At 43.0% G+C, this 26,884-nt stretch overlaps 3 protein-coding genes across 5 annotated transcripts; all 3 read right to left on the bottom strand.

The window, feature by feature from the left end:
* Positions 1-139: 139 nt before the first annotated feature.
* spag17 (sperm associated antigen 17) lies at positions 140-15,304 on the bottom strand. Its single transcript, XM_078789159.1, has 47 exons — positions 15,088-15,304; positions 13,295-13,435; positions 13,161-13,220; positions 12,971-13,099; positions 12,744-12,879; positions 12,381-12,572; positions 12,131-12,315; positions 11,914-12,063; positions 10,572-10,626; positions 10,372-10,499; positions 10,110-10,301; positions 9,931-10,029; positions 9,713-9,860; positions 9,443-9,640; positions 9,317-9,351; positions 9,062-9,175; positions 8,842-8,996; positions 8,614-8,732; positions 8,456-8,514; positions 8,171-8,392; positions 7,964-8,078; positions 7,790-7,885; positions 7,618-7,722; positions 7,364-7,494; positions 7,184-7,280; positions 6,983-7,116; positions 6,821-6,905; positions 6,576-6,739; positions 6,202-6,507; positions 5,974-6,129; positions 5,459-5,598; positions 5,261-5,391; positions 5,059-5,192; positions 4,776-4,955; positions 4,599-4,706; positions 4,446-4,528; positions 4,312-4,389; positions 3,630-3,677; positions 3,336-3,554; positions 3,136-3,215; positions 2,635-2,674; positions 2,001-2,050; positions 1,767-1,903; positions 1,524-1,702; positions 1,401-1,461; positions 1,164-1,327; positions 140-547 (listed from the first exon to the last, which is right to left on the bottom strand). The coding sequence occupies exons 1-47, from the start codon at positions 15,193-15,195 to the stop codon at positions 337-339; spliced, it is 6,057 nt and encodes a 2,018-aa protein (XP_078645285.1). The 5' UTR covers positions 15,196-15,304; the 3' UTR covers positions 140-336.
* Positions 15,305-16,879: 1,575 nt separating this feature from the next.
* Positions 16,880-18,803, bottom strand: LOC131125830 (DNA damage-inducible transcript 4-like protein). Of its 2 annotated transcripts, none has more exons than XM_058067725.2 (3): positions 18,638-18,803; positions 18,419-18,544; positions 16,880-17,936 (listed from the first exon to the last, which is right to left on the bottom strand). In XM_058067725.2, exons 2-3 carry the CDS (start codon positions 18,507-18,509, stop codon positions 17,446-17,448), a joined length of 582 nt encoding a protein of 193 aa, XP_057923708.1. In that variant the 5' UTR covers positions 18,510-18,544; positions 18,638-18,803; the 3' UTR covers positions 16,880-17,445. The 2 variants fall into 2 exon arrangements, with proteins under 2 accessions (XP_057923708.1, XP_057923709.1); XM_058067726.2 differs by having other exon boundaries at positions 18,419-18,541; positions 18,638-18,774.
* A 3,811-nt stretch (positions 18,804-22,614) lies between these two features.
* Positions 22,615-26,733, bottom strand: LOC131126345 (uncharacterized). Of its 2 annotated transcripts, none has more exons than XM_078797112.1 (12): positions 26,543-26,733; positions 25,617-25,664; positions 24,922-25,011; positions 24,652-24,885; positions 24,486-24,581; positions 24,379-24,417; positions 24,289-24,318; positions 24,179-24,220; positions 24,004-24,108; positions 23,914-23,938; positions 23,748-23,830; positions 22,615-23,079 (listed from the first exon to the last, which is right to left on the bottom strand). In XM_078797112.1, exons 1-12 carry the CDS (start codon positions 26,601-26,603, stop codon positions 23,069-23,071), a joined length of 864 nt encoding a protein of 287 aa, XP_078653238.1. In that variant the 5' UTR covers positions 26,604-26,733; the 3' UTR covers positions 22,615-23,068. The 2 variants fall into 2 exon arrangements, with proteins under 2 accessions (XP_078653238.1, XP_078653234.1); XM_078797108.1 differs by having other exon boundaries at positions 24,922-25,017; positions 26,543-26,732.
* Between the last annotated feature and the right edge of the window lie 151 nt (positions 26,734-26,884).

The raw sequence follows: 26,884 nt of genomic DNA, 5'->3' as shown, positions 1-26,884 counted from the left end.
ACCTGAAGCAGCAAAACCATCACACTACCACCACCATATTTTACTGGAGTCTCAGTATCTCAGTTATGTTATGCAATCACTTTTCCACACAGTGCCATGTCAATTTTCTCCATTAATAAAACACATATTTTTGGGAAATAGGCCTATCGATTCCATTGACACTATACATCATGTGTGAAAAAGTCACATTTAATAAATCCTTTTAAAAACTAGGAACTAGTTTTCACATTTATTAGTTTAACTCAGATGTCATCGTTCAGTGGATTGATGTGTTCTTCACAGACTAGCGTTGCGTTTATGGTGTCCTGGCAAAAAAATCCCAATAGAAATAGTGGATCAATGCAATGGTGTACTCCATTTAAATGTGTTCTTTTGTGCAAATCCACCTGTGTGTGCTGTAGCACAGGCCCCCGGTGCACTGGGGGCATTCTGTCCAAGCCGCTGACCTGCTGGAAGGCTGGAAGACTGTTTGGGCGCCCTGCTGCGTTTCTTACGTGTGCTGGACTGACCCTTGAGCCAAATGTCATAGAAGCGCTCAGGCAGGACGAGTTAGAGTTCGTTAAGGCTTGTCTTTCTACTTTGGGATATATCCAACAGTTCGGTTCATTAGATACAGAAAGCACTGCTCAAAAGACTGCTTTCTGATTCCTGATTTTTTTTGCATGTTTGGTATACGTAAATGTTTCAGATCATCAAGCAACTTAGTGTAGAGGTTGTCTGCAGTCTGTGAAATTGAACTCAGCTTTCCAAAAAATGCGGATAATCTGTTACCTTTAATAAACAAACAGCATGTTGCGTTCATGTGGGTTATCCTTGTAATTAATTTAAGTCTGTTTGATGACCTGAAACATTTCAACGTGACAACGTGACATTGCCGTCTACGTATCTATAGCTACTGTACCCGCTGCCTATATAAAGTATAGTCAGTGGAAGTCGATTGGCGTAGCCTGAGTCAAGCTCAATAAGAAACATGTCATTTTGTCGGCAACCCTACGTGATACAGCAGACATGTAGGATTTCCCACCACATGGCGATTGGTTTTTGTAATCGGCTTTGAAAGATGTTTTTTGTACTATATCATCCGATATAGATCGGTGGAGGCTCGATCACAGCATGCCTAGTTAAAGCTATCCTTATTTGTTCTAATGAGTCTATTGTGTCACACTGCTGTAAGGATATTGGCTGTGACAGGCAGATAGATGATGTCAGTCTCTGTGCGGATGACAATGTCATGGAAGATGTAATTGTTGGGGTCCATGTAGCCTTCGTGGACTTGACACATAGCAAAGAGCTCAATCTGCAGTTCAACATGCAACCCTGCAGGCACCTAGACAGACAGATTAAGAATCACTGTAGTTTGACTTTGCCGAGCTGTAGTTAGTGATTTTGTCTGTACTCACAGGCCCCGGATGGTATTTGACACGCAGGCCTGAAGAGATTGGCGGCTGTTTGACGTGGAATCTGGATGAAAAGCACAAGTACTTAAGTCAGTGTTCTCTCTCAGCGCCATGTTGTTGTCTCACCTGCAGGTGTCCACACCCACATTCTTCATCACCACAGTGATGGCAGAGGATGTACCCTCCTTCTGTGTCCCAAAGTCAATGCTGGATGGGCGGAGCTCAAAGCCCCTAATGACGGTACCCGGGTCAGCCAGCGAAATGGTACGACATCTGCGCCGCACTGGATCCTCCACAGAGCGGAACTACAGAGGACAGAAAAAGTGAGTAAAAACAGTTTAATCCAGTTGCATGTGTGTGTTTTCTTACGTGATAATTTGGCACACTGAAGGGTTTAGAGCTGACAATCGTTGATGGCAGTCTCATAGTCATCTGCCTGGGCTCCCTGCTCACATCCGCCTGGGTTGATCTAAGTGGGCCATAGAAGTCCATCCAACTGCTTTGACCTGGTATGGAGACATACATGTCCACAGATGATTGGTTCTTTGTGCTCTCTGCATTGTTGTGTACGTTTCAGCGGGAACCAAAAAATGAGGAACATACCTGCAGTTGGAGGCATCACCCCAGGTGTCCTGTTCCTCACGACTGCCTGACTGTAACCAAGTAAACCTTCTTAATGACGTTAGTGTCTAGCGGTATCGCACACCACTACTGGACAAATAGCCAGGTAGCAGGAAGTCTGGGCTTCCCTGCTGAGGGAATCTAAACCTAAATCCTTTTAATTCTACTTTTTGTTTATCTGAGGAGTCAAATCAGAGTAACTGGAGTTATGTGTTTTTGACTTACATGCTTGGAGCAGCAAGAGGGTGGGATACAATGTTTGCTACGCGTTCAAAAGTTCGTGCCCTCTATGCAGCTGATATTTGGAAAGTTTGGGTGGAAGCAATGTTGCAATTTGGATTGCTGCTAGTCATTGAGGGGTGATAGTGGGTCCTGAAGCAAAACCAGTTGAGAACCATGGTCTACATAAACACAACATATTGTTTGTTACACATTCATAAGCAGGTGAGCCAAGGAGTGTGGCTGTTGAAAGCCACACCTTTTATGTGATTATTTACATGTCCCATATTGAGCATTTTTGGAATGGATGTTCCACAACTAACTTGTTCATTTGCCACATGACTTACATTCTCATTTCCCATGAACTATATCAAACACAAATGTCAAAGTGACTTACCTGGCAGAATGAGTAGGCATTGGGATGGATGGCCATTGCGCTTTGTACAAAAAAAGACAGCAGTGCAGCTTGTTAATGTTTTTCTTATTACATAAATTAATTATTATAACTTCATTCATTCATTCATTTTCTACCGCTTATCCTCACGAGGGTCGTGGGGGTGCTGGAGCCTATCCCAGCTGTCTTAGGGCAAGAGGCGGGGTACACCCTGGATCGGTCTCCAGCCAATCACAGGGCACATATAGACAAACAACCATTCACACTCACATTCATACCTATGGACAATTTGGAGTCATCAATTAACTTAGCATGTTTTTGGAATTTGGGAGGAAACCGGAGTACCCGGAGAATACCCACGCATGCACGGGGAGAACATGCAAACTCCACACAGAGATGGCTGAGGGTGGAATTGAACTCGGGTCTCCTTGCTGTGAGGCCTGCGAGCTAACCACTCCTCACCGTGCAGCCATTATTATAACATATTAAATAAAATAAATTTACTATTGTCTTGTAGGATGTCAAAGTGGTAGGCCTCCTCTGTACCGTCTGGCCCGGGAAAGGTTGGCTTCCAAATGTCCGGACTTCCATGGAGATGAAAATTCTGAGAAAAGAATGGCAGCACTAAATCTTTATATTTTTAAATCCTGTCCTGTCCAGACAGTGGGGCAAATAGTATAGTTTATCTAAATGGCTTTAAATACTGAACACATTTGCTCTGCCGGGGAAAAGTGTAAGATGCACTTTTCCTGTTAATTAGTTTGGATTTGACTTTACAGTATTTGCATAAGAGATACATAAATGAGATTGCATTTAGGTCAAGACTTGCCTGGTGTACTGAGGTGTTTTCTGGGTGGAAGTATGGCACAACAAGCTTCTTCCTCAGGGCATCTATGCAAGCTTTCACCTCAAAAAGCTCCTGTCTAAAGTACATACATACATAGTACAAGATGGCACATGGTGGAACATTTACTTCTTCTTTTAGTATTTTTTTTAACCTGTACTGCTCCAGTCGATCTGTCCACTTTGACTCTTTCACCTCATAGCTGCAAGAAGATGAGAAAAGTGGACGATTAAATCAGTCTGTCAACTGTTATTAACTCAAGGCAGTCCACAAATCTCACAGCACACCACGAAACAAAAATGTATATACTGTATCCATGTGATTTGTGGTGAAAACACGCCATTTTGTGCATTTAATCTCCTTATTAGGCTGTTTTTTTTGTATAAAACCCATCTCATTTCACCTAACTTGGTGATAATCTATAAATATGTTGTAATAAATAACTTAATTACATGTAATATGTAATTACATAGTCAGTATAGTACTGCTGGGTTGTATGTGACGTCCCGTCCATTTGCAGCCATCATGTACTCAATCACATGGGGAGCAAGCAAACGTACACAGACATTTGAAGCACATCTCTGTAACTTTGGGCAAATTCCAGCCTGGCCTTTATATTCTTCTTGCTAATGAGTGGTGTGCATCTTCTGCTGTCACCACTGTACTTTTGTTCATCAAGTCTTTTATGAACAGTAGATAGTGATACCTAGTATGTGTTCCAATACTTCTGCTCACATGAAAAATGAGGAGATATTAGCGACTGTAGCCTGTGTTGATGAGATCAAGAAACCTGGAGGCATCACATCATAAATCCCGCTGTTGTTAACTTTTCTTACCTGGCGCTCGGTACAACGGTGAGATCCTCAGGAACTTCCAACACCTCCTCTGGAGGTTGCATGGCTTGGCTGTACAGGCTGCCAATATCCCCTGTGGACGCACACACAAACATGCATTGCATGGCATAGCAAACATTCTAAAAGTAGGACTAAGTAGACCCTTACCTGGGGTCCTGTTTTCAAGGACGCAGCATTCATCCTCTTCCTTCGTCAGAGACTTAGATACGTAATTGTGTAGTTAGCACCCTGTGTATTGTTGTTGTGGTGTGTGGTTGTGTGTGAAGCACCTGAGTCAGCAGAACACCTGCATGGACACGCTCCTCTTCAGTGCGAGGCTCCTTGAGCATCACATCTGCTGACCACAGAGCCTTCCCCATCAAACTCCCAATGTACTCCTGACAAGAGATGCACTTTTGACTTCAGTACCTGTTAGCACAGAGCAAGTTGAGATGTCATCTACTGACCTTTAGTCGCATATCAACAATGTTCTTAAGTCTTCTGGTGATGGCTCTGTGCTGGTAAAGTTCCCTAATTTCTAGGACCTTAGGGCAGTTCTGCAGGTCTACAGTGGATACTGCAGAACCGGTACAGTTTCCCAAGGTAGGACTTTGTACCGTAGTGGTCTCAAATGCAGGACTTGACCTCTTTTGGAAAGGAAAGAGGGCAAAGGTTGTGTTGTTTTGTTTCACAAATGTGTCTGTAAGACACATTATATAGAATGACATGAAGTACGAGGACAATATGTACCTCGACACAAGGGAAGTCGTGCAAGCCGCGGGAGCTGAGGTTCTGAGGCATGACGTCAGGGTTCTGCCTTTCCTGCACCCATTTGGAGCGCACACTCTCATGGCTGGGCTTCAAGATGGTGATGCCAAACTCATCTGTAAGAGTCACCAAAGGTTGTGCTACAGTAATGACAACGTGTGTCATGACTTTATCTGACTATCACCTTGTGTGTCTGGCAGTGGGTCCTTCAACAGAGCCACAGTAGGGTCTAAGTGGGCCTGGTACAGCAGCTCTGACACCGTTTGAGAACTCAGAAGTTCAAGACCAGAACCATCCTCATGCACAAGGAAGAGCCTGTGTTCGAAAACTAGCAATTAGCAATGAAGTGGAAAGTCACACTCAGGTACTGTATGTTTGTCACCTGGGATAATGTCCTCTGTCCTTCACAAGACTCACTGACACCTCTGTGTTGTCCTCCTCTTCCTCCTCCTCCTCACCCTCCTGCAGCATGCATGGAGGTGGGCCAATGTTAAGCACTGTTACCTGGCCATCTTCCATCACCTGCAACACATATATACATTAATTATTATTATTTATGCAGAACTATTGTCTCATAATTCCTTAATACAAGCTGTAGGAATTACAAACAGTGAGTGCTTTAATCATAAACACAACCCGGACTGTGTTGATAATAAAGAACATCATTGAAGGTGGAGAATGCTGCAATTTAATTTGCTGAAATGGCTTTTCATCTTTGGATTTATAATGAACACCTAAACAGATACTGTGTAGGCATGTACAATTTAATTATATGTAATTACAAGAATGGGTTTCAAAACATTCCACTAATAGGATAATAATGCCAAATTTATGGTTGTCCTATCCGGCGCTGCTTAGTGTAAATCTTTAGTGCTGCAACTCCAAATTGCAACTAACCTGGAAGTGGTTTCCATCAAGGTCCGTTACGCAAAAGGTTACTGTGTCTGTATGGCTCATAATGTAAGCGGGGAAGTTATCCTGCGGGGGCCCACTGGTGTACACAAACTTGCCATGACTTTGGATCTGCAGGAGCCCAGTGCTGGATGGGACCACCTTGGACAGCAGAGAGTTGTTTATTGGAGCGTTTGCTAGTCAAGAATGACATGATGATACACATGTACCAACCTGATAGGCTCCCTTCTTGTTCCCAGTGATGACGGTCCCATCCACCAACCAGATTTCAGCCATGTGTCGTTCCGGGTACATCACCACGGTGGCAAAAGCCTCATTCTCCACCAACACCACCTTCTCTTTGGCGGGTGTTTCAGGGCTCCCTGCTGCAGTCTCACCTGCAGGCTGCATGTCATCTTGCATCCTTGGTGACCTGTCGTGGTAAAGTGTGGTGATCCTGGTTCCATCTGCATGTTCAATCTTCAAAGATCCATCTGGCTTCTGAACTGAAACCACAAGATCTTCCCGGCTCAGCATCATCTAGGTCAACCAATACAAACAGTAAGGCAAATGTGGCTTCAGGATGAGAAGCAGCAGCACTCTCTCACGTCTTGTGTGATCGGGTCTGACGTCTTGTAGGTTAGAAGAGCGATCGTAGGGTTATATTGGTGTGTGCTACCAATAGTACTGATTCGAGCACCGGAGGGAGTCGTAGTTGTCCAAAAACCTCGAGGAGGAGGAGGTGAAGGAGGAGGCTCCTCTGAATTTTGCTCTAGACGCACATACCAAAAACATAGGCAAGAATATGAATATGGGCTGATGAAGAGTCTTAGTTTTAGTGTTGGTTCCTTACCGTCTGTGGGGGGGAGGTCAATTTCTTGCGCCCACACTGGACCAGAATCCGTGCTGGTGCTGACTGACCCATCTGCAAAGAGCACCTGCAGTACAAACGAGCATGATGCAATGATACTAAGAGGCAACAACAAATCAGTATGTCCCTGTATGTTTACTGTACTTCAGAGGAGCCATCCTGCATGTATCGGATCACGGCTCCTTGGCCGGTGATTGTGCGGGACGCCTCTTTGGAGAGGGAGGGGTGCTGGTGACCCGGAGTGTGAAAACTCAGTCGTACCAGCATACTCTGCTCCTCTGAGGACACACATATCGGTGTAAACATGCTGGCCATTTTCTGCACACACGTGTGAGAGTTGTTCACCTTCATCACGCATGAAATGCAGCAGTTGGCCGCTTGGGAGGGACATGTTGAGGCTGTTGAATGGACTTGGGGACTCTTGTGATTGGTCTTGACACACCTTCAAATAAAACATGATGATGAAACAATCACAGCAAATATTTGTGTTTCCATTTTGTCATTTAAGTGTGTGTCACACTGCACCTCAGCAGGGCCATTGTCATTATTTGGGGTGTCTTCCGCGCAAGGATTCAGGGTGGGTTCTGGTTCTGGTTCCATCGACTTTTGTTGCCCTCTTTCGGTTTCCTTGTGACTTTCTGTGACCTTTTGATTGTCTGTGAGAAGGATATTGCAAATCTTGAATCTTGTGCATTTATTGGCAGACTATAACACTAGTGACTAACTCACTCAGCATTGACACCTAGACATAATGAAGTGGTCATTGCAAGGGCTCACACCTTTGTATTCTCCCGTTGGCCCATAGAAACTGAAGGAGAGCTGGACGCCGTTATCTAGCAGGGCCGAAAAGGAGCGCCTCTTCACTGTGGTCATCTTCATATGTTCTATTGGCATGGAGTCAGTTTGTCAGTGCTCCAATTACTCGCTCAACAGTGTTTATGTGATGTTTACCTTTAATGTCAGTTCTTGCTGGGTTGACAACATGGCTAATGTGTGTGTAGAAATGATGACCATCCTTCCTCACGTCCACTTTCAGCATACTAGAACCTGGAATCATAGTTTGTTTGCACAAGCACAGAAATCAAAACGACCACATAATTTAATACATGAACGGAAAGACTTTACCTGCCATGTACTTGATGCTCTCCACGGTAACGTGACCTCCATCGGATGGGAAGAGGTACTGGAGATGGCCCGACAAATGGATCAACATTCCATCCATTTGAAAGCCTGTGAATCCCTACAAGTAGGTTGTACTCATCATCATTTCTAAATCCAGCATTAAAAGCTATATTTCAATATCCGAGGGTATCTGCCTGTGTGTGTTCTTACAGTGTTGGACTCCTCTTTGTCATCCACTTTACCGGTATGGGACTGGTCTGCAATCAAGGCTGAGGTGCTGTTGTGCTTCCCTCCAGCTGGCGCAGATTTCTCACTTTTCTTGGACTCCACAGACTTCGGTTCATCCGTCTGCTTCCCCTTGGATGCCTTCCCTGACTTCTTACCTTTCTTGGATTCCTCTTCCTTTTGCCTCTCCTCCTCCAACAAGGAAGCCTGTGAAAGTTTCTTATTTCCATTCATTGTCATTTATGTCCTCAAAATGCTTTCATTACAAACTTTAAGGGAGTCTTTAGTGATGAATGGCTCCTTTGATTCCTCTTCCTCTTCTAACGAGCCTACCGTGTTTTCATAAAGTGCAAGAACGGGAAGATATGATTCACACAGTGCTGAATATTAATAGCCATCTCAATATAAAATAATAATAATGAACATACGTGTTGGACCTCTTGGAGCTTCTGCACGGTGCACATTAGTGCTTTCTAATTGTTGTCTCTTAAGCTCCTCTTTCTCAGTCCACTCTGTAATGGTGTCTGCTACGTGCTCCAAATACATCCTATCAGACGGCAGTATAATTAACAGGTTGTAAGAATTACCTGCTCACTTTGAGGTAGGTAAGTACTTTATACTGAAAATGCATGGAGAGTACGCAGGTCTGTTCTTACCTGAACTTGACATCCGTGTGCATGTCTACATTCCAGAATTCATTGCAGAAGCGATTAGGATGTATGGGATTGTGGCAGAAAATGTACATGACGTTATTATGACTTCCTCGGAGGGTGTCCAGACAGCGATATTGTTGGGCGGCTGACTGGAGAACCTACAGAAGAACAAGATGCAGTTATATGAGAACTCATCCAATTCAGAGGGTTTTTGAGATATGACCTGAGGTAAGATGGTAGCGTCATAATGTTCCACATAGTGCCAATCCAAGAGAGACCTTTGTCGACAACTCTGAATGTCTGCCAGGGATAGATGATCCTCTTGCGGCTTGTTGACCTGATGGGAGAGGAACAAGACATTCAAAATGGCCATTAATGCTAGTAGTAGTATCATAATACTATTGAGCATTGATGTTTTCTTTGTATGCATTGCGCTGCATGGTTACTGTAGAGCGATAAGGATATAAAATATAAACACCTCTGTGGTAGTACAGTCTTCTACAAACTTTGGCCCTACAGCAGAGAAGAAGAAATAATTCAGCCTTTGATGAAGTGACTAATTTCACTATTTGTGTGAAGGAAGCATCATAAATGACTGAAACACCTTTTTTGCGCAGGTTCTTCTTGGCAAACGACAGCGGGTTGTCCCATGGGATTATGGGGTGTTGTTTAACTGATTCCACCATGCCCAGAGTTCCGGAATCTTTTGCCAGTACACCCTTTTCATCCACCTTTGTGAGCTGCATGCTCTCAAACACACTCTGGTGAATGAGGCGCTCCACCTGCGGCCATGACACCTCATCTGCATAGCATGGTTATGTTGAAACATCATTAGAAAGATAAGAAATGTAAAAACGATTTCTTCTTGGCTGACCATCAGTGCACTGGTGCTGGAGTTGTTGCTTGATGGCCCTCCAGCAGGAGCTGCTGTGCCGCTGAGCCACAGAGACAATCAGCTTCCATACTGGTGACCACTTCATCATGGCTGCCTCCACCTCACCTAGATCAAAATCCTGAATCTCCTGGAGGCACAAGAACACACATTTAGGTGTAGTGGTCCTATAGATGATACAACTAAAATTCTGTACTTACGTTTACACCAATTAAGCGCAGTGCTCTTTCATCATGATGTCTGATAATCACAGGGTGCTCAGATTTTTTGGGAGTCTCTTCAAACTGCTCCTTAATCATCTAACACAGAAAAACCTCTAAATAATCATGATTATTTTTATAGTCTCGTTTGTGTTTTCCATCATACAACTCTACAGTACCTCCTTGTCCTCTTCGCTGTTTACTGTGCTCAACAAACTATACAGCAGGTGTCTCCTCTCATCTGCATGGACCACAGGCAGGACGCTGTGGAGCATTTGACCTACCAGCTGATGGTCCAGAGGGGGAACATTCTGAGGCTCAGGCTCATCAGACACATGTGGCTGAGGTGGCTGCTCACTCGACAACACAATCTGTACCCACAAATGCATAAGCGACATTATTATTACTATTATTACTACCTACACAACCTGCAATACCCACCAGCACAACCTGCTCCAGCATGCAGTGCAAGATCAGTGGCACCGAGCAGGCCTCAGGTGGCACCTTGTCCAGGAGTCTGTTGTAGTGATTCATGTCCACATCAGTGGTGAGAGGCACCTGTACCTTTTCTGTTCTCAAAAAAATCATAAGAAGAAAGTTGGACTGTGATGAAAGTAAAGACCGTAAAAAAAGGTTCTTACTTGGAGGAGGCGGGCGCCCTGACTTCTTGGACTGTGGCAATAAAACTGGTGGAGGCTGGCAGAGAAACACACAATTGTACACACTGATGAATACAGTCCATGAAAGCTTCAATGCGTACTATTATGCAAAAGTCACTTTTTCATAATAGACTGAGGCTCTAAGGACACATAGGCTCACAGTGTAAAAATAAAATCTGTCCATACTATCGCTATGTCAACAGTAGGAGTGATATATCAAACTACTGAACCCGACAATTGATTTTCAATACATTCTCATTGTGCATAGTTTCTTAAATAATGATTAGAATATAGCTGCTATAACTTTTTTCATCTCCTCAGTCAGTGGAGTCAACATTTTAGAATAAAATGTTTTTTAGAAAGACATGAGAAATGAGCGTTTCACAAAATATGACAAACAGTATAAGCCAAAAGACGATCACTACCTAGCAATATAAGAGACTCACTGCAAGTTATCGCAAACACTTGATTGCAGTTGTTGCTGCAAAGGTGGCCCAACCATTTTTCTCCCTTAATAATAAAAAGGTAAATGTAAAGGGGGATTTCTCCACTTTTCTGACCTATAAATGTAGTTATAACGTTTTTTCATGTTAAACGATGCTAAAGTTTCAGATAAGGAGGTTTACGCATTTGGAAGTGAGCACTGAAAGAAGTTTGAGATGGCTCAAACGCCAAACTGGAGGTTTGTGATGTAGGGCAGATACGTTCTCTGCCCTTCCCCAAGCTCTGCTACTGTGTTTACGTTGTTAGCAAAGGCTCACAGGAAGTGTTTCTTTGGGTGTAAATGAAAGCCACATTTGTTTCCAATTCGCCACCATCAGGCACAAGTGGTTGGAGTTCCTAATTCCCTACCAGCAAAAGAAATGCATTTTAATCTGTGAACGCCATTTCACACTAGACTGTCCATCGTTACTTGGTCGTGTGGAAGAGTCCGAAGAAAAAGCATTAACAATTTATCAGTGTCCGAACTGTGTTTATTTTGTGTCATAAACCAACAGCGGTTTTCTGTGTAGCATTATAGAGTGTGCATACAGGGAGTGGGGTTGCTAATAGCCGTTTCCCACCACAATTAATGGTTACAACTAAGTTTTGTTAAACGCTGGTAGTCATGTAAAATGTGTAATGACCACATTACATGTTAGCGATGTTGTAGAAAACCTAACGCCAAAATGCTAAAGCTACTTGAGGTCTTGAAGTAAACTTCAGACTGTCCATTCTCTACTTCTGGATTGGATTAGATTCACATATATTGTCGTTTATTATCAATTCCTTACTATTATTCCTTAGATTATTGCATAAGTGTATATATAAACACACCGTATACCTCTGGAGGTTGAGAGGGGTCCACCGTGACCACAGAGGGCACCGCTATGAACTCGGTGGTGGCAATGTAGTGCTGGTGCTGCCTTCGCCAGTCCAGACAGTCGTAGATAAGATGGGCTACTCCCTCGAACATTTGTGTAGCTAACCCCATCTGAAACCGCACAACAGACGTTGAGGGACTAAGACACTGGACACTGGAAGTGATCGGCAAAACGCACCACAGCCTCAGGATCCTCGAGGTCAACGGTCGTCAGAATGTCCGGGACCGTGTACTCCAGCTGAGCCACATTGTGCAGCCGGGAGGTTGCTAGGCTGTTGTCTAACACTTGTCTAAAACCAGACCAGAAGTTGTCCAGCTCCTTGGCCTGAGCATCCCACTTCTCTTTAGCAGCAATTTCTTCCGCTGATGGAACATTGCAAATATTTGAAATTTTGGCTAAAAATTCACCTTAAAAGCCGCTCTCTCACATTTGGTATCGGCCTCAGAGTTCTCTTGTTCTTCTTCCTCCTGTTGCTGATCGTCATGCGTTGGGTGCGTGGCGCTCAACTTGATGACGTTGGAAACGTGTATACCTGCAGGCTCCAATGTACCCACCAGGTGAGGCTTGTGAAAGCCCAGGAGCAGGATGTAGTGTTGAGGGCCGTCTTCTGGCTCATCGTCTTTACACAACAAAAACAGGCCCATTAGAAAATTATCCAGAATTATCATACTATTATCAAACTATCATACTATTGTACAGCAAACAGGGTTGTTTTGTTCCGCACAGCTATCGTTTAATGGAAAAAGATACAATAGGGCCTTGGCACTGCGACGGCCATAATAATGTGTACCTATGTACTTGGGCGGCTCCACATCATCCCTGCGTTTCAGCTTTGTTTTTGGTTTGGCAGGTGCCTCCTCCTTTAACTTTTTGTCTTTGCCTTTGCCGCCTCCTTTGTCTTTGGTGGATGCAGATGTCTCCTCAGACTCAAAGAGAAATACAATGTGAACTCCTTCTACACATGATTGTAAGCAAATAGCAACAGAATGTGGACTAGAACCCCAGCATGCCACTCACTTGCTCTGTTTTTCTCCTCTGCTGGTCGCTATCTTTGATCTGCAGGAGCATAAACTTGACTATTTGTGACATCAGCTCTGCAGGGATCTCCTCTTTTGCATCTAGCAGCACTTTTGCAGACAATGTGACCTGAAAGTACAGGCAGGTTACAGAACACTGCAGCTTCTTTTAATGCATTTTATAAACCAACCTCATAAAATTGAGGAAAATTTTCACGTTTCTTAGCTTTGGGATTCCCATATTCACCAATCTGTGTTTCAAAAAATAGGAAAATTAACGTCATAGAGCTGGTTGTGGACAACAGTGGACATACAATATTACTACCTTGGCCTCTGTGTGTTCCCATGTCAGTGAACTAAAACGTTTGCGTTGCGGTTGCTGCACAGCTTTATTCAGAATAGGGATAAGGTTCTCGTCATCTGGACTTTTTCCAACCACGAAACACACACAGGCTTGCCAATGGTCCTGGAAAGTTTGATGAGGATAAATGAGAAAAGGTTGCACATCATTTCTAATTACATTTATCATGCTGTAATATGTAGGTTGACCAAGCATTCTATTTTTCCAGGATGTTTCCTGTTTCTGCATACTCTGCTGGATGCACTGTTTTTTTGGAAAATGATGAAAATGTCCTGGTTTTCATGAGCTATTAAATTGACTGGCATCAGGGCACTGTGCTGCATGTGACTTGGAGGCTGCTATGCAGGCAGCTTTTCCAAAATAGTGTTGCCAAAAAGCATCAATTGTTTTTACTACCATATTTATCATTCTCGTCCCATTCAGGCCATTCCAACAACATACTGTTTAAAACATTCAGGGCATTCGGGTTACCTAATTTTCAGATGAAAAAAAAAAAGAATTTTATGCAAATTTTCACTTTTTGTAAGAAAGTAAAAATTGTTCGTACTACCACTTTTCTCAACTGATTCAAGCGTTCCAACATCAAACTGTTCTATATATTCAGGCTACATATTTTTCACGTCACAAAAATTTTCGCTTCACACAAATTTCTCAACCATTTAAATAATTCCAAAGACGAAATGTTGACGAAAAAGACGGAACTCAATCCGGATTTTTTATTCCTGGTATATTGTGGTATCTTGTTAGCATACTGACATACTAACATTGCTAGCATTAGTATAGTAGCATTTTCCTGCCATTTTTATGATTAACATACACAGACACTTAGCGCTAACATGCTAGACGTTACATGCTAACATTAGCATGTTAGCCTTCTACTGTAAGCATAGTAGGCTTTTTAGTCGTTTATGTAAGTATAAACTGCCATTTGTTAGTGTAGTAGCATTTTTAGACATTATTAGTAATCATTTAGTAATAACATATGCAGACATAGCTAACATGCTATTCAATAATGCTCTGCCATCCCTTTCTTTTTGGTTGATTCCACTCTTTTCCTGTGTCCTTCGACACACACACACTTTTCCTTTTTTCTTAACACCTATGAATGTTGGTTTTATAGCAGAATGTCAGTCATTCAGTCTCTTAGTCCCACTGGGTGGAGTCAGGGCAGCTAGCAAGTGCTGCAACATGCAAGTGACATGCAACACACTGAATGAAGACACATAAGCGATGGTTTCTAAGGCAAAGGAATAATACTATATTCATTATTTATTGACTCCAATTTTGTTTACAGCGATTTTATACTATTATTTGGTTTTTTTTGGGGTGTTTTTTTTCCTCAGAGTTCAAGTTTTGATACACATCTAATTGCATTATTATGCTACATATAATCATTAAATTAATGAAAACATGGTCTCAAAATAATGTTGACAATAATATATATTTGTTATGTGACAGGCCTTATGCTTTGCAATGGCTGTAATTTTTTTGTTGCTTGATTCCACTTTTCCTCCCTGTCTTAAATTCTCTTGTATTCTTTCTGCATCACACTTTTGCTACTCATTTGTTTTTCCCTTCATCTCTTCATTATGCCAAATAATTCACACACAATGTCGTCATCATCTAGTTTAACAACAAATTAATTTGAAAACAATATATAAACGACTTTACTATCATTACTAACAAATTTGACTTCATTTAAAGCAGCTGGTTAAAGCAAACGTAGTTAGCATGTGAAAGCTAATGCTAATTCAAACCTCTTCAAACTGTGCATTAGCCAGACCACTCTCCCAACTCTGGACATCCGGGCCCTGTGTGGCGGGGCCTTTCTTAGCCTTGTCCTTTTTAGCTGCCTTTGGTGCCATTTCCTGTGGGTGGGGGAGACCAATCAATAGAAACAAACTTAGTGGCACATTTCCATCGTCAAGTCAAGCCTTGTCTGGCTTCCCCGCGTGCATTTTGTCGCCCTTGGCAACTACCACTGGCAAGTTGTTGTCATGTCAACATAAATTTCCTTTTCCTGGGACTTTCAAAGTAAAAGTTCGAGTGGTTAATTGTGATCAGCGACTCATGCTACTCCAAGAATAATGTTCTCAACATCAAATACGACACAACTCTTAACAAATTTAAATATCAGTGACCTATATGGCTAATTTAACGTTTTATGTTCCTGTTAATTTTAAGTTTAGTGGGCTTTAAACTGTTGTCGTTATAGCCATTGTCCACTAGATGACAGGAGCAAATTTGGCTGCTTGAAGATCCTTCCAGGATATAAATTAATATTTTCATTTTTAACATCACATCCGTGACCCCTCACCAAAATGCAACTTCCTATTACAAGTTGGCATCCTCACTTGGAGCGATGATATGGCGTGAATGAGGAAGACAGCTGCAAGCAAAGAAGCCCTACCATGCCCACACCGGCCTCTTATGGATTTTCTGCATAATAAAAGTGGAAGCACACACAAACACAGCAATAACGGTTGTTTATATGTATAATAGCTTAAAAACAAAAAATAAGCATGCAGCAAATGTCAGTTTTATGATGAATTTTACGGTCTGTTTTTAATGACCTACTTCCAGCGTAAACGTGAGACAGCAGTAACCGCAGCTGCCACAGATCTGCGAATAAGAGTAACAGAGCCAACACAGTAGCAGAGCCAACATCTTGCGAAGGTCACCTCGGCCAGAGGCACACTGTGGCGACACTGAAAACACTGTGAATAGCATGGCAACACATATCAAAATGTGTATTATTTCTCCATTAAGAAGGCACTCGGCTATGAATTAATATTATATGATGGATAAGCCAACAAAGATCTAGGCAGATAGCTAGGAGTACGGAAGCAAATAAGGATATCGTACTGAATGCACCCTCTCTTTCTGAGTGTCCAATCAACTTGCACTTAAAGAGTCACTGACCTACTTTGGCCTTACCACATTGCACATACACAGGTACAATCACCAAACGCAGCAAATGTCTCACGGCACTGTCAAAATCCATTTATCCAACGGGTGCCCCTCCAAATCACTATGGAGAGACATGTTGCACAAACGGATTGCATTCTACAGCATGGAATGAAGACCAGTGGAAGCAATACATTCAATTCTATATGAACATGCATGACTTTTGACAGGGGGTGGCTTGTACAAGCTTAGATAGATGTCTGAAGATATTTCTAGCCTTTTTGTTTGCAAGGAAATATCTTGACAAGCTGCAGGTGTGTTTTCTGCATTTGTATGCCTGAAAAATAAAGCTTTGTCTTCTGAAAGTCATTAATTTTATCCTGATGACTTGATGCTTTTATTGCAGAGCTTCATCCAGGGGTCGGCAACCTTTACTGCCAAAAGAGCTAATTTCCTTGTTAGAACAGACAACAGAAGTGCACTTTGCGAGGGCTTTTTCTATCCTTCCCTTATTCTGCGCAATATGGATTTTTTTTTATGTCTTCACGGTTCTTAACCTCCCCCCCTTCATCATGACCAAGTATGACAAGGAGGCTGAAGCCACCGGTTGCCTAGCCCTGGCTTAATCCAAGTGCACAAATGTCAGGTTGAAATATTTTATTGTCTGACAGACAAGTCAAAACCTCTTTCAAATGTTGAATTGGCATTTAAAAAAAATCTTGTGAGGTCACAAAATAAGTACAGGTCTCTTTGCACTTCCAGTTGGTGAACTTGCAAATAAATATTTCAGTTTGAGTCTGCATGAGAACAGAACAAACAGGGTCGCATGCGTAAAAAGGCAAAGTATCCATATTCCCTCAATGTGACAGCCTTATTTAAAAAAAACATTCAGTCAAGAATCACTCCAAGACTAAAAGCAACAGGTCCTGTTCAGTTTCAGGACTGTTGCCAAATATTCCATGTATCCTTAAAGTGGCTAGAGTACGGCAATAAGTGGGTATGTTTGCATTCATCTGCCAACTTCATGTGGCAGACTAGGATATTACTGGAAGAGAGTTCAAAAATGCTGTCGGCCAACACGATTCTCACAAGGTTAGACAGGAAATACGCTGAAAACTCAACTTGTACATAATCAGTATAAGAAACAGTCAAAGGTCATTTACATCATTGTTAAAGTGCATTAATCCCAAAAGACAGTATCCCAAAATTCAACACTCCTCGATCAAGGTACCAGCTGAGGAGGAGTACAGTTTTTTTTTGACCAGCCGGAAACCGGGACTCAATTTGAGTGCACGTCTGAAGTTCGGGGCGAAACAAGCGCCCATAAAAAGGAAGTCTCGCAAGCTGGGCCAGGCGGTGCCGTCCTGCTTGAACACCAGAGTCAGCTCAAAGGTGGGCACCACGCTGGCGTCGTACACGATGCGCTCCAGCTGCTGGCAGCCCTTGTCCAGCTCCAGGAGCACATAGAGGACACAGCCACGCAGGCCGCATGGCTCACAGGACGCCAGACGCAGCACTTCTCCTGCTATTCGTCGTGTCAGGTTATCAGGGACCAGCACAGAGGAGCAGTGGAGCATTGACCTCTTGGCTCGCGACAGGCAGCTCTCAAACATCTTAGCCAGCTGTAGGCAGCTTCTGTCCTCAGTGGCATCCGTATTCCTTGGGGACTCTGCCAAGCAGTGATCCCAAAAATCTAGTTCTGGAGAATCAATGCACAAATTACACCCTGGACTTGAGGATGGAAATCTAAAGGAAGTCTTTGTCTGCTGCAAAATGACTTAGGTGGCTCGTATATCCCCTTGTTTCATATTCCTGAGTATTAAGCTTTTGTTAAAAAGGTACTAATGGTCAAATGATGAAAATTAATGACACCAGCAACTGGGATGTCAAACCAAAAGTTTGGTATAAATTACACCAAAAATATATATATCAAGTACAATTCCACACAATTTTGAATACACCTGCATTATATATTTTGCAGTTAATGTCCTGTAATCTTCTACTTTTGTATGTTTTAGCTCGTGCTGACGCGACTAGAGTTGTGACGTCATCCACAATCAAACACACCTGCTGCTTAGCTTCCAACCGCTAGCTGCAGGTGTGCATGATTGTGGATGACAACCTCACATACACCTCTCGGCTAACAGGCGTAAACAAACAGAAAAGCGCCGTTAAACTCACCCTTTTCCAGGCACGCCTGGTCGTATTTCCGCTCGGCCACCTCCGAGATGCACTCACTGCTTTTGGGCTTCAGTGTGCTGGTGGCAACCATGTTGACAGAGTTTACGTCTTCACTACTGTGGACTGCTGTTGAATAGGCACACAAATGTTAGCTTACTATCAGCGAAGTGGCTAATTATCTTTAGGCTAACCTGGAACTCCAGTAATAGAAATACTCACCTTATATAATATTTAGTGCAAAAAATAATTTAGTTTGGTTTCTCATAAATTAAGTCACACACTCACATCAGACTTCCCCTTCACTATCCCATTCAACTACCACAATACACACTGTCGCTTGTGTGCGTTTACACGGGTGCTACTTATACCTTCAGTGTCGTCAGCTGACATGGGGGCTTGACCAATCAGAGGGAGCTTTTTTTCGCCGTCGTCATTGGCTGGTCAACACGATTTTGGATGAAATAGCTGGCCAATAGCTGGTGAGAATAGGTTGGCTACTTTGGCAGGATCTGTCAGGAAACAACTTGGTTGGACCGACCTTTATACGAAACGTGACTGATTTTAGCAGACACACACACAGTATATATACATACATACACATTCATATATGCATAAATCTCATGTACTGAGATTGTGTAGAATCTCATCTACTGTATAAATAAATAAATAAATAAATAAATATATATATATATATATATATATATATATATATATATATATATATATATATATATATATATATATATATATATATATATATATATATAAACGTAGATAAATCCCATATACGTATATGTGTGTATACACGCACGTATATATGAGACGTGTTAAGATAATGTGCCTAGGAAAAATGGATAGATCTGATATATACAGTATTTAGAATTAGTCATAAGTGGGCCATACTTTTCCATAAGAAAATGTAAAATGTATATATTTTTGTTTGAGATCCCCAAATCTCGCCCCTTGGTGTATCAGGTGAAGATACAAGATACTGCAATACAAGTTAATCAACAATGGAAAACACATATTATTATGTGTTTTGGAAAGAAAGGTAATCATATACACATAGAGCACATTGCATAAATAAAAATAAATAGAATCCTGCTGAATTCCCACCTAGAAAGCTCCTTGGGGATCTTCACTGAGCCAACACGTCTCGGCTTACCATCTCTGCATGTGCGTACGTTTGGCAGGTATGCCAGTAGTTGCTGGTCAGCATTTTAAGCCCCCATTAACAACAAAACATGTTCTCCCAGCCATTGGATCTTACCCCTAGCAGCTCTGCTAGCTGGGGGCCGTGGAATAGAGTGTTTTCCTACTTTCACATGCCGGCAACCAGTGTATGTATATTCATAGAGTGCTGCCACAATTGGTGTTTTTTAGTGATGGGTCGTGGAAGTATGCTGGAGCCTATCCCAGCCGGCTTTGGGAGCGAGATGGGGTACAATTTGAGATCCCTGATCTAAATCAATATAATATAATTTTTATCTGAAACAATGTATTTCAATTCAAGTGGTGATGAAGCTAAATGCATGTTTGCTATACAAGCTCACACCGTTGACCTATTTCAGACCTGCACGGTCATAAAATCTTAACGAGCCTTTTTAAGTATGCATCGTGCAAATAAACAGAGAGAATAAAAATGTACACTTTGGACTGCTCTACTTTGTGAAAATACATTACTGCAAAGTGCCCAGAATGGATGATTAACCATAGAAGATTTTCAGCCTATTTAAAATGATCCCAGGTTGCTCATACATCAACCTTTTTTGGTGCAAAGTGGTGAGTCAAGTGGGTCAGCAACGTGAAGCATCCCTGGATATGACCTTTGCCTTCTGCTAACACAAATCTGCTACCAGGAGCTATCATAGTGATGAGACGTAGCTTTCTACTAAAACAAAATAAAAGGTCAAAACCTGCAGCGGAATTCAGTTACTTTAGCAACAAGAGCTAAATATTTATTGACGCAGCATAGTGAAGGTCCTGGCAGGCATCGTGAAGGCCAAAGCTGGCAAGGTTTCGTACTCGTGTGTGACGACCCTTCTTGCCAGGCAGAGCCCACTCCCGTTGGCGGTCATGTGCCTGCATTCAAAAGCTCTTGGCTCGAGTCATGTTACAAAGGTCACAGATGGTCTCAGTCTCAATAACACGGCACATGAACGAACTCAGGATGTAAGTCACGAGTGCAAAACTCTTTTTCCCCACCTGTATTAAGACGAATGAAGACCTTTGTTATGTGACACACTTTACTGACTTGGTGCTCGCGGTGAATTATGCAATCGATCAAGCAATGACACAGAGTGAGAGTTTTCACGTTGGCCACCTAAATCTCACCCCTACGTCAACAGCCTCCGCAATAAACACTGGCTTATGAAGAGGGGACCAAGCTGCACTTTCTTCCTTGTTTTGGCTCATCATTATTGATCAATATATTATATATACAGTATGTATACACACACACACACACGTATACACATACAGACCAGTTTTTGGACCTATGGACCTTAATGAGGTTTTAAGTAGGGCTACAATATGCAAAAGCAAAAGGTGGAGTGAGACGAAAAAAACACTTGGAACTTTGTTCATTCATTTTCTACCGCTTTTTCCTCACAAGGGTCGCGGGGGGTGCTGGAGCCTATCCCAGCTGTCTTGGGGCGAGAGGCGGGGTACACCCTGGACTGGTCGCCAGCCAATCACAGGGCACATATAGACAAACAACCATTCACACTCACATTCATACCTATGGACAATTTGGTGTGGCCAATTAACCTAGCATGCATGCACGGGGAGAACATGCAAACTCCACACAGAGATGGCCGAGGGTGGAATTGAACCCTGGTCTCCTAGCTGTGAGGTCTGAGCGCTAACCACTCGTCCGCCGTGCCGCCGAACTTGTAATTTAAAAAATTAAAAAATAAAGTGAAATTTTTCACCTCATCAAAAGTTTAGGGCCACAGGCTATAAAAGCAAAAATCTGCACAAAACTTTTATTTTCTGTCAGGCATTCACACAGTCATGCTCTCCTGATGGCTCAAGCTAAGAAGCTTTCTCTTCTTGAACATGGTCGGATGGTGGAGCTGCATAAGCAAGGCCTCTTACAGCCTGCCATTGCTGCTGAGGTCGGACGCAGTCAGACAATCATTCTACATTTTTGGAAAGAAGTCAAGTGGTAGACATGTGCTGAGCCGGAGGATCCGATTGGCTGTCCATCAAGACCCAAATGAAGGCCCTTACTGGTGCCGACTGCAGCACAATAACCATCCGACAGCATCTGCAGGAAAAGGTTTTCAAAAACGAAAAACTAATTCAAAGACCTGGTGTCCTTCAACGCCACAAAACCGGCTCTTTAGACTTTGCCAGGGTGCATCAAACATGGGACATTGAAAGCTGGAAAAAACTTTTATTCTCTGATGTAACCTTGGCGCTCCACATGGCTTCCAACGTTACTGGCATGACAACGAGATCCATCTGAGATGTTTTCTACCCAGCACAGTTCACAATGCTGCCTTGACCAAGGACTTCTTCAGTGAGAATAACATCACTCTTTTGGACCATCCCGAATACTTTGAATACCTTTAGCACTAATTATTGCGACCCAAAATTTGTTTGGTAAGCTCACTGACCCTTGACCTACCCACAGAAGTGAAGCCAATCATGAAAAACGGTATTTAACGTGGCCTGTACATACATATACTGTATATACTATGGTTGTAACTAATTTATTTCATGAATTACATGAACTAGTTTAGTGCAATTAACATATGCACCTTGCCTCTGTCGTGATGGCAGACAACAGCACAGTGGAGCGTCAACAGTCACAGTGTCTGATGATCTTTTTCAACTTATTTCTGACGTGAACACATCAACAGCAGTGCTACCATCTTCTGTATGCATCTTCATCCTGGGAATGGGCCTTTCCCATCCTCCTTAAAAAAGCACAAGATGCATTCAGGGACACGCCAAACATCCCAAAAATGCAATTAGAGAGTGTGTAAATGAAAAGGAAAATAAAGAGAAACACAAAGTGGATATTCTTATCATTGACTTACTAACTCGTAATGCGGATGTACAATTTGCTACATTTACAGATGCTGGAAAATACACAGAAAAATGACAGCTTAAATTAACGTAACAACGTGTGATTCAAATGTTCTGTTACATTAATGAGACTCTAATAGATTTAGACACACAAGGGGTGCATTTTGCGGTGATTTATTTGAGGTCCATAAACAAAACAGCCACTGCACCACTTCCTTTGAATGCATTCAAACTGAACAAGTGATATATTTACGACTCACTCAACTAGAACACTAGCACATTTTTCCTGTCTAGGTATATACTGTAATTTCTGGACAGCAGTTACAAAACAACCTGCAATCCTTATCCAGGTGTGTCCAAGATGTGTCCCGGGGGCCATTTCAGCCGAGATTTCATTTCATTTTATTAGCAACTTTGTCTGCGGGGAAGTTGACCAGATTTGTTTTTACAATTATGACAATAAAGTTATATTCAATTTCACATGGGCTCGCTGCATTGAAATACATATAGAAAGTCACATAGGACTAGTTCCTGCATCATAAACATGAAAAATGTTACTTGAGACGATCGCCAAGAGGCAGATCCACTTCATCTTGATGTATCCTCTTCGTTTTATCTTGCATCTGGGAAGAAAACACATCAATGGGATGATACGATTGTGTAGCTTCTGGCGGTTCAACGCTAGGTGGCACTGCTGCACAATGTATAACAAATGGGAAAAAGAGCATTTTGTAGAGAAAAATAATTGAATCACATTACTGTCTAGACCAGGAGGACCCTCGTCGGTTGTGTATAAAATAATACTATATTATTATAGGTGGTTAGAGTTCATTTTTGCTGAATTCCTAAAAGTATTTCCAAATAAATTCAACAGGTAGCAGCAGCATAAACAGTTATTTCCGCTTCAGAATTCCCACTAAATGACTCAACTTCCCTCCAAAGCTCACGGCAATGTCAAGTGTTCACATGCACGTGCACACACAGCCCCAACACACACGCACGTGCACACACACTCTCCACGTCTGGGCCACACTGACATTTGATTTGGAAGGCGCACAATGGCCGCAGCCCCAAAGAATCAGTGTTTATAATAGGAAGTGGCTATCTTTTAGGCCCTGATGCTGGTTGGAGGGGCGGCTGCTCCAAATCACAGGAAACACCTTCTGTGGCGGTCCCAGCCGAGGCCCGTGTGCAGCACAATGAGATATTAAAAGCCCGCGACTTCCTGCGTCGCCAGTGAGAGAGGAGGAAGCATGCCAACTCCACAGGAAACAGACAGAAGAATGCTCACCGTTCTCCTCGCCGCCTGATGACTTCACACCGAGGAGCATGACGCCATCTTTGGTGCTTTCCGGGCGGCTTTGGAAAGATGCGCTACGGACACACAAGTGAGGATATGTGATTGGTTGTTAGCCGACAGTTCACACGCAAGGCAAGTCTTCACAGTGACAACTTACTTCTCAGTTCCGGTATCAATAGTCTCTGTAAAAAAAACCGAAATGATACATGATACAATTGATATCACTTTATAACTGTAATGTCCATACCTGTGTGGTCATGGACCTTTTTGCATTTGAACTTGAGGAAAATGGCGGCGGCGCCGGCAACCAGCAGGATAGGAAGCAAAACCCACCATAGCTTTTTGTCTGTGGCTGAAAACATCCAAAAGTCATTTTTCCACGTAGCACCTAAGGGCCAGTCCAGTACAGACGAGGGGGTTACCTGCTTTGGCAGGCTCTTTGTCACTGCTGCCCTTTTGAGGACCTTTCAAAATAACGCCATTAGCGGCTTGACAATGATTCATGATGGGAAATCCTGACAATGTGACTTACCTGGGCTCTTCTCCGTGGTATGGCCGGTCTCTGCAAACATAATATTAAAGCACTTTTATGCATTCTTTCATGAAAACATTTGGTACGTACCTTTGTCAGGCTGCAAAGGAAGCATGGTGTCGTTGATCCCTAACAGTCACATTTCACATCATTTAGCTACAAGCTGGGAGGAAACAAATATCCAGTTGTACTGTTACCATGAGTCTTGTTGGTCGCAATGTCTGTGCTGGACTCAGTTTGGGCTTCTGGTGAGTGAGTCTTGGCCGTTGTTGGGACTGGCGCCTCCGTTTTTGCTGAGAGATGTGTGCTTGTCAAAAAGATGGAGGGAGTAGCATTATTCTAGTCAACCTTTAGCACACTCACTGTTCTCAAGTTGTGGAGGCGCTACAGTCGCTTGGCCTGTTGTTGCTGCTGTTGTTGTTGTTGGTGGGGTTGCAGGCTGCGGTGTTGCCGGCTGCAGTGCTGGTCCAGGTGCTGCAGTTTCTGCTGGTGGTGCGGGTTCTACTGGTGGTGTGGGTTCTGCTGGTGGGGCGGGTTCTGCTGGTGGGGCGGGTTCTGCTGGTGGTCCGGCGTCTGCAGGTTCCGCTGGTAATGCAGGTTCCGCTGGTAATGCAGGTTCCGCTGGTAATGCAGGTTCTGCTGGTGGTGCGGGTTCCGCCGGTGGTGCGGGTTCCGCTGGTGGTGCAGGTTCCGCAGGTTCTGCTGGTGTTGCGGGCTCAGGTGCTGCAGCTAATCAGTAATAAACAAGTTAACTGTTCTCGCAAGCACACATAGAAAAAAACTAGAATAGCAGGCAGTAGTGTGGAGTTTCTGCATACAGGATGTTTCTAATATTTTGGTCAACTATTGTGAAGCAGTGCAAACTACAATAGCAAAAATATTACATATTAAAATATTAATACATTCATTAATTTTCTACCGATTTTCCTCACAAGCGTCGCGGGGGTGCTGGAGCCTATCCCAGCTGTCTTCAGGCGAGAGGAGGGGTACACCCTGGACTGGTCGCCAGCCAATCACAGGGCACATATAGACAAACAACCATTCACACTTACATTCATACCTATGGACAATTTGGAGTCGCCAATTAACCTAGCATGTTTTTGGAATGTGGGAGGAAAACCCACGCATGCACGGGGAGAACATGCAAACTCCACACAGAGATGGCCGAGGGTGGAATTGAACCCTGGTCTCTTAGCTGTGAGGTCTGTGCGCTAACCGCCCATATTAAAATATTAATATTGTTAAATCAATACATATTGTAAAATCATTAGGCACAATCTCATTGGATTGTTCCATTCAGTGCAATTATGTGGGGCATCTTGACTCACCGTGGTGGCTTGTTGTTTCCTCCGGATTGTTTGTTTCATCTGCTGACACTTTGAAGCAGACGCACAACAGTCACTATACTGTCATACAATTGGTACAGTGCAAGCTTATTTAGCATCATGCTGACTTTACGTACTCCATAATAAGGTGACTACAGTCCCTCCATTTTTGTGTTATTGCTTTTGGGCAGGACTTTAAGAAGGTGTGAGTACGCTAGTGTCAAGACAGTGGGCATCCTCTGCAGATTGGAGCAGCATCCTGTCCTGTATGCTATTCCTGTGCTCTGGCTTTTGAACGCAACCTCGAACTTATCAGCTGTGACGATGACACAACTGACCTTCCATCCCATGTGAAGTGTTTTGTCATGTTGTTAACCTAAAAAGTCCAAATGCGGCTTAGCCATGACTTTATTTTCTTGTCGCCACAAAGTGGATGTTTACAGGCACAATTTTGGTCCCAGGACTATGATGATGTGGCCCCTGTGAGAGCAGGGGACCTTTTCTCTGTCTCTGGTGGATCACCTATCAGGCCAGCACAGAGCAGATAAAGGCTGTCTTGGAAAATAAACAAAACATCAAGAGACACTTTGCGTCAATCCATTGTGGCCGTGTCCCTTGAGATGTCTTATTTGCGTGCTTCTGCTGCAGGCTGGAGGTTTGATTAGATTTTTTTTTTAATTCAAGTAGCTGACAATTGAAGGAATGCATGCACAAACACAGCTTATCTGAGAGGCGGCATGGGAGGAAACGTCCTTGATCTTTCAAAGTGCAAGCCTTTTTCTGAAGTTTATCACAGCAACACGGCCGACCACTCCAATGACTTACTTCCATCTCAATTTCCCAGAAAAACTATTTATTTACGGTCATTTTAATACGTGCGACAACAATCTGTGGAAGTGGAGGACACTGAATGAAAAAGCTTCTCCTACCTGGAGTGAAGACATGCACGGATGCTAGGAGGACGACAAAAAGAAGCCTGATGGTCTTCATGGTGAGTGATCCTGTGATTCTCTCCCGAGTTGTCCGTGGAGAAAAAGGTGGTTTCAAACTGGGGTGCGCCACCGCTGATGCTTATTTCGGCACTTCCTTCCTTCCTCTCCCATCCTGACGTAAAGCGGTGGGCGGCTGTAGAGACCAGTGGGATCTCTTCAACTGGAATTCTGAGTTGAGGATGAGGTTGAATAGTATTTTCTATGACGTCACAGTACATGTTAGACATTGGAGATGGCAGTTACATCTCTTTATACACAAGAAAACTTTGAGTAACTTAA

Source organism: Doryrhamphus excisus, linkage group LG2 (assembly GCF_037039965.1).
Source record: "Doryrhamphus excisus strain RoL-2023G ecotype Guam linkage group LG2, RoL_Dexc_Guam_v1.1, whole genome shotgun sequence".
NCBI classification, from domain to species: domain Eukaryota; kingdom Metazoa; phylum Chordata; class Actinopteri; order Syngnathiformes; family Syngnathidae; genus Doryrhamphus; species Doryrhamphus excisus.
This window is presented reverse-complemented; position numbering and strand designations above follow the sequence as displayed.

What these genes read in the sequence shown, in the direction of transcription:
- spag17 (XM_078789159.1), bottom strand. Translation starts at nt 15,195, where the DNA reads ATGGCACCAAAGGCAGCTAAAAAGGACAAGGCTAAGAAAGGCCCCGCC. An exon ending in TGACATCCTACAAGACAATA is followed by an intron (nt 2,675 to 3,135) that starts GTAAATTTATTT and finishes TTTTGTACAAAG; the next exon opens with CGCAATGGCCATCCATCCCA. An exon ending in TCAAATACCATCCGGGGCCT is followed by an intron (nt 1,328 to 1,400) that starts GTGAGTACAGAC and finishes CTGTCTGTCTAG; the next exon opens with GTGCCTGCAGGGTTGCATGT.
- LOC131125830 (XM_058067725.2), bottom strand. Translation starts at nt 18,509, where the DNA reads ATGGTTGCCACCAGCACACTGAAGCCCAAAAGCAGTGAGTGCATCTCG. An exon ending in CCAGGCGTGCCTGGAAAAGG is followed by an intron (nt 17,937 to 18,418) that starts GTGAGTTTAACG and finishes TTGATTCTCCAG; the next exon opens with AACTAGATTTTTGGGATCAC.
- LOC131126345 (XM_078797108.1), bottom strand. Translation starts at nt 26,603, where the DNA reads ATGAAGACCATCAGGCTTCTTTTTGTCGTCCTCCTAGCATCCGTGCAT. An exon ending in TACCACGGAGAAGAGCCCAG is followed by an intron (nt 24,221 to 24,288) that starts GTAAGTCACATT and finishes TTATTTTGAAAG; the next exon opens with GTCCTCAAAAGGGCAGCAGT. An exon ending in AAAGGTCCATGACCACACAG is followed by an intron (nt 23,939 to 24,003) that starts GTATGGACATTA and finishes TTTTTTTTACAG; the next exon opens with AGACTATTGATACCGGAACT.